The sequence below is a fragment of the Diachasma alloeum genome, unplaced genomic scaffold (assembly GCF_001412515.2).
Source record: "Diachasma alloeum isolate Michigan unplaced genomic scaffold, Dall2.0 Dall_scaffold_01370, whole genome shotgun sequence".
NCBI classification, from domain to species: Eukaryota; Metazoa; Arthropoda; class Insecta; order Hymenoptera; family Braconidae; genus Diachasma; species Diachasma alloeum.
The window spans coordinates 20,317-27,482 of NW_021681473.1; the positions used below are offsets into that span (position 1 = coordinate 20,317).

Below are 7,166 nucleotides of genomic sequence, written 5' to 3' on the forward strand. Positions count from 1 at the left end.
ATATTAAGGAATGAAACCAATGCTGTTCAATGGAGAATTAAATGGTTTCTCGGCGCAGAGTGCTTCTCCATTAGTTGCGCTTCAGTCAAACCCCCCGATCCGGGCCTCTACTCAGGTCTATCCTCTTTGGTGACGACAATGAGTGGGAGCAAGCGCGATACATATTCCTTTCTCACTCAGGGGGAAATACCGACATTAGTATATCTGCCTGTTTTACCAACAAAAGTGTACTCGTTTAGTTCATGCGCCACCACTACGAAAAAATCCAGTCGAAACTTTTACATTGCCGTGAGAGATCTCTATAATCTCTGTCGTACAGTTGTAGTAGTTCGAATGGAGCCCCCTCAACACAGCTGGACTGAATACCACTCGAGTATCCAACTAAGTGTTAAACACCATATTTTTCCCAGCCCTCATTTCCTACTCCTGAACCCTCTCAACCTCTTTGGTGACTGATATAAGAAATAAAGATACAAAACCATCGTTTTACGTTAAGGAAACGAAATGGAAAGTGTGGAAGCCCTTCAAGCGCGCATAAAACAACTTGAACTCGAGCTCTCCCATGAAAAATTGAAAAATATCGTCCCTGTGCGTGAAAAGATCCAGGAGCTGTCCAGTGAGGTAGTGGAGACGAACCCTTACAGTCGCCTGATGGCATTAAAACGGATGGGAATTGTAGATGACTACGAAAAAATCCGCGCTCTCACAGTGGCAATTGTTGGGGTGGGTGGAGTTGGGAGCGTGACAGCGGAGATGTTCACTCGTTGCGGCATTGGAAAACTCGTTCTCTTTGATTACGACCGGGTCGAGCTTGCCAACATGAACAGACTGTTCTTTCAGCCTCACCAAGTAGGCCTTAGCAAAGTCGCCGCAGCTGCAAAAACACTAGGATCAATAAACCCAGACGTGCAGATTGATACTCACAATTACAATATCACGACTGTCGCCCATTTCGAGGAGTTCATGAATACAATTCATACCTCAAGCTTAACTGGAACGCCAGTGGACCTCGTTCTGAGCTGTGTAGACAATTTCGAAGCCAGAATGGCGATAAACACAGCGTGTAATGAACTCAATCTCAAATGGTTTGAGAGTGGAGTATCAGAGAATGCAGTATCAGGCCACATTCAATTCATTATACCTGGGGAAACTGCTTGTTTTGCCTGCGTTCCACCTCTCGTCGTGGCCTCAAACATCGATGAGAAGACATTGAAAAGAGAAGGAGTTTGCGCTGCTTCTTTGCCAACGACAATGGGAATCGTCGCTGGATTCTTAGCTCAAAATGCATTAAAGTATCTCTTGAATTTTGGGAACACTTCATTTTATCTTGGGTACAATGCCATGCTGGACTTCTTCCCTTCGATGATCCTGAAGCCCAATCCAAATTGCGAGGAGAAGTTCTGCCGTCAGAGACAGAAGGAGTTTTCCTTCGTTCCTAAAAAACTTACCGCCAAAGAATTGGATGAGGATCCAGTTCATGAGGACAATGAGTGGGGAATATCTCTACTTGGCGATGATAAAGGGGAGGTGGAAGAGATACAAGGGAATTTGTGCTCTGGTGTTAGGCAGGCGTATACGGTGCCCAGCATGGCAAAGGAGGAAGGGGGACTAGCAGTTGTTCATGATAATGGACCTAGTTTGGAGCAGCTAATGACTGAACTAAAAAATGTGACTTTCAATTAAAATAATTTACATCTTCGTCATATGAAGACTATCTTTATGTATACGGGACACTACTTTTCTGTATATGGGAGAATAAATTACGATTTTCATTAAAGTTTTTATATTTTTTCCCATTTGAAGGTATTTATTGAAATTTATTAAAATGAATTACAAATTTATTTGTGTTCAGTGATCATTATTTAAATAATTGCTCGTCATTTAGGAGTTAATAGTTTATTTCTAATTGTTCCTTTTTTTATAGGACGTATAGTCAGCTTATGGTGTGACTGAGTATAAATCAAATTAGCATTAATTGATGTGAAAACATTCGAGAAGGCAAAAAAAATATTGATGCAAAATTTAGGATAGATTGGACACAATCAGAAACGGCTGTTGTTGCTTGTTCAGGCGTACAAGCATCAGGGATATTATAAACGAAATAGCCCAGAATGAATAAGGTTTCAATGCGTTATTCGCTTCATTTAGATATAGGTAATAATATTTTTTAAATAAATTAATGGCAAAATTTAATATAGAAATGATGATTTCATTAATCAAAACGACTTATTTTTCAGATTCTTGCTATTTTAGCGGAAATTGTTAATTCCATGATAAAAATAAGTCTATACAAAATTCAGCGGCATAAAATTCTCTAAAACTAATGCCCTTTTTTCGTTTGACAATAAACCTTTTCATCCTGAAAGTCACGAGATTTTCAAACCCTTTTTTCCCATGTTAATTCCCTTAGGCGTTTCGGACACTTATCAAATTTGCTGCATATAAATCATCATTTTTGAAGGCTCAAATGTACATTATTTTAAATGTCAATATTCATCAGAATTTTTCGTTATTTCTCAGGAGATTTTTCAGTTCGATGAACGAAATAAATATTTCCCCGAGATTTCCAGAATGAAAAAGTATATTACCTACTAAGAAACAGCCATGAAATATAAAACGTCCATTACGCTACAGTAATTATGTATTTTGGCATAGAAAACTTGAGAAGAAAATTTCAGTCAAAAACGGTGATTCGGGGTTGTTTGCCGTCCTTTTTTATATTTTAGTTTTTTTCATGGAGAAGTTCGGAAAATTTCCTAACAAAAACATTTTATTTTTTAGTTCCGCCCGTTTGCGGGGGGTTGGAAGGTAATTAAAAAATACAATTTGATAACCGTACTTGGCGAACGAATTAACTATTTTTCAAAACTCGTGCTTGCAGTAATCAATTCTAAGTAAAGTATCCTATATTAAAAAAGACATGGGTCACTAATCGAACATGGCGGATCTCATGGGGATAATCGATTATTTTGCATTCGATTTCGATTAATCGAATAGAACCGGGCATCACATCAGCTGATTAGTACAAGATTACGGAGAAATACCGGAAGATGGCAGTATAAAAGATGATACCTCAATTTTTCAAGAAAATGCGCGCGAATTTAAAAGCGAACTTCTAGCCCCAAATAAGAAACAAACACCGTGCAAGCATAAAGTACATTAGAGCATGTTTCCTACACATGTATTTGATTATAATGAGTTGAATCAAAAGTTATTTGTCAGTGATAAATGCTAAGAACTGACAAACTAATTGGAGTGATTGATAATTAAATTAACTTGAATGCGAAGGGTGGAATTAACAAAATTTATCTCCTGTTTTTCCAAGTCATTTTTTGTTTTTCGAGGTTATGTTTAATGAAACCAAGCCTTAGGTATATCCCAAAATCAATGAATTTTAAATTTTAACCGTAAAATAAAAACGTCGAAATACTTTTTATTTACAGATTTTCAATGGTCCAATTTCTTCATCGAATTGGCTAGGAAAAGTTCGAAAATAAAGCATGGATAATCAGCGTCTTTCGAACGAGATTCTGCAAATAATTGCTTTTTTTCGACATTCTTAGGAATGAATAATGGAAATGGCTCAAACTTTCAAAAGAATATTTTTAGGGATCCAATTAAATTTTGGTGAAATTCTGAAAGGGGAAAAATTCATTACAATTCAGAAATGATTATTTTTAGAGTGAAAAATATATTACTATTGAATGAGTTAGATAAACAGGCAGTGCGACAGAAGCCATTTGATAGATTACATATGACTGCTACTCTCCACGTATATTTCTCCTATTTTCATTTCTACCGAATTTCATTGAGTAGGCTTCCCAATGGATCCCAATGTATGTTTTCAAAAAATTAAGGCATACGAATTCCCATTTTTTGAAAATATTAAGGCCAATCGCACTCATGTTCCCCTATTTCTATCAAATAAATTTGCAATTTCATTCAACAATATTCATGTTATATGGCTTCCTCAATAATCGTGCTGTGAAAATGGACGTTGAAATATAGATGCGTTATTTTTTTTTCTCAAAAATTTTGGGTGAATTATTTCATCTCAAGAACTATCAAATGCATAGACCTAAAATTTGATATAGGAATGTTCCTTGACAGTCCTAATTAGAAACCAAAGTTTTAAAATGTTTCCCTGACTTTTACCCATGTCATAGTGCGTAAAAGTGAACTCCGAGCAAAAAATACAAAAACGACGATATCTCGGAAAATTTCAATGGGATGGTACCCATATTTTATTGGATCTAGATAAATGGCATGAAAACGCACGTTTGGAAAGAAAAAAAAATGAAATCGGACAAATAGTTTTTGAGATATTGACCACAAGATTTCGTTCATTCAGCATCCCAAACTTATTTACCATGAAACCTAAAATCATACTAAGTTGTAAGTTTCTATCTCGATTATTTTTCAAGTTTTCGTGCGAATAAGCAATTTCAGGGAAAAAATGAAAAAACGAGAATAAAACTACATTGCTCAGGGAGTAATGGTCTTTTTTCTATCCAATTAAATAGGTATCATCGTGACGAGTATTTTGAAAAAAGAATCCAATCAGTCCAGGTGATATCGGCAAAAAACTATTTTCGAAGAATCGCTATATCTCAGGAACCGCTCAACCGATCGAGCTGAAATTTAGCATAAATTTGAGTCTCAGTAGTACCAATTAGCAGCCAGAATTTCAGCATATTTGCCTCAATAATTCTCGAGTTATGGGGACAGTTCTGGACATACGAACACACATGTGCACACATATACCCCTACTCATATACAGACATTTTTTAAAAACATCATTTCTTCACGTTTCATGACATTCCTAGGCATTTCCACCCAAAATTCAGAAGTCAAAAAAAATCATAATTGTAAAGCTTCCATTCGGAAGCAAAAAATTCGTGGTCTTCGAAAATCGCAATTTTCCGACCATACTCAGAACAGTCGACTTTTTACTTTTTTAAAAAGATTTTGAAAATGTTCCTTAATAATTATGAGTAAGTAGTAATTATAGTGTTGGAAAAAAATTTTTAATGTCATGAACAGTACAGTACTAATTTTCAGGCGAGAGACATTTACTTCCGTTTGAGAGGAAAAAGTCGTGAAATTTCAAATTTTACTGTAAATTTAATGAAATTCAACACTTTTCACCAGCATGTGAAGCGCAGAACTTTTCAAGTTACTTGAATTCTCATTTAAACGATGAATATTCTGTACCAAATCACTCTGTATTTTCGATTGATAAACAAATTATAATTGCTCAAATCATTTAGGCCACAGGAAAATAGAATGATTCAACTTCCTCAATGGTGCGTTTGCTGGGGTTTCCTTCAAAGTTAATTGGAATCAATAGTTAGAATTATGAGAGATTCTGACATTTTTGACATTAAGTATAGAAGAATCTGAATGCAACATACTGAAAATGATAATCGATTGTTTCACTTTGAACAAATAGTAACAATATTTAAATTAAAAATTTCTGATATGATTAAACAAAAAAAACTTTCACTCAATATTCCATAACTGCAAATAATAAAAATGATGATAATTATGTAATATTATCTGAATCATTAATGTGAATTTCAGACTCTCAAAAAAAGATAGAGCAGAAGTCAAACAATCATTTAAAATTTTAATTTTTAATTTGGTGCTGAAAACACTAGGTGATGATATTTCAAGCGCGGAATTATATTGATGATATGAATAACAGATTAGTTGAATTAACGAGTGAACTAATTATGAAAATTTATAAGAGTGTTCACTAGAAATCTACTCTCTGGCTTACGTTCGAGAAGAAAGTACATTATAATTATGATCGAACTTTTATTCAGTAAGTATAGCAATTAGCACATGAACAAGTCATTTATTGCAATATGAAAAATTAACAAAATTTGAAGCTAATAAATTGGGAGAGATTATTGTCATCAGTTGCGTTGCTTTTTGCAATTAGAATGATTATGAACAATGAATTGAAAAACGGAATATTAAAACTGACAGGAAAAAGGGCAGAATGAAAGGGACATCAACACCCCGGCCGCTTGCGGCCGGGGTCGCGCTAGTTCTCTAATATACTAAAGGAGGTCATAGGGATATTGTATCGTAACTAAAATGCGATTATCGATCAATCCATTGTTTTTTTTCGATTAATGAAAAATCGATACGATGATTCGATTTATCTGGTAAATTTTTGTTCTATTGTTACGTATCGAGCTAGTTAGAGTTGATCCCAGATGGCAGGTTCACTGCCCGTGGAGTGCAAAAGCACTCTGCTTCACAAATGCGGGAATATTCGAAATAAATGTAGACAGAAACACTGATTTTTATGCTAGTACACAATATTCGATTTAATCCATTAGACATGTTACTTAATTCACAACAACAGCAAACTCTTGACTTTAAATTGAATTAGTTATCGCTCCAGAAGTTCTCTGGTCCACGTAGGTAGTGGAACTGCTCTTACATTTTCTCTTAAAATTACTCTAAGTCTCGCTAGCGTGGAAACTCATCCCACAGGAAAGAGTAGGGAAGCAATCGTGACCCTGAATTCGGTCGATGGGGTTGGTCTTACACCCCCATAGTCGATCGGCTGGCCCAGCCCCGAACTCTCAAGTGTACGTGACCCGAACAATGGGCCTGACATGTGGTGCGGAGTGAGAGAGACCAAATACTTGAGTTTCTCTCGGGGAAAAATAAACTGTTTCCGGGAAAAGATTTTACGACTTATACGGTTCGAAACTGAGTTCAAATTGCACTTGAAAACTCTATAAGAAAAACAAAACAAAAGGGCTTTATCTTCGGGTGGTCCGAACTACGGTGAAGAATTTCCAGTTTTATTACTCATTTCCTGTTGACCCGAGTTTCCAACGTACTTTCTAAAAGTTTGTTTCTTCTCAAATTTCATCTCGTGAGAATATTTCGACTAACATGAATAAAAAAATTATAAAATTGATTTAAAAAGAATTTGAATCTTAGCGGTGTAATTTAGTGAGAAATATGGCCGTCGTAGGGACTCTACGTCGCAACTGGGTCTATGCGACACTATCATTGAAATGACTAGAACGGGGGGGGGGGCCAAAGAGGATAGACCTGAGTAGAGGCCCGGATCGGGGGGTTTGACTGACTCCAAAAATGTTAGTTGGTACCCCACGGGAAAGGCGGCGTCCCGGTCG

General features: G+C 36.0%; 1 protein-coding gene across 1 annotated transcript; it reads left to right on the forward strand.

Moving 5' to 3' along the window:
* Nucleotides 1–333: 333 nt before the first annotated feature.
* LOC107046423 (ubiquitin-like modifier-activating enzyme 5) lies at nucleotides 334–1,777 on the forward strand. The gene has a single exon (XM_015269033.1). It carries the CDS (start codon nucleotides 505–507, stop codon nucleotides 1,681–1,683), a length of 1,179 nt encoding a protein of 392 aa, XP_015124519.1. The 5' UTR covers nucleotides 334–504; the 3' UTR covers nucleotides 1,684–1,777.
* Nucleotides 1,778–7,166: the final 5,389 nt, after the last annotated feature.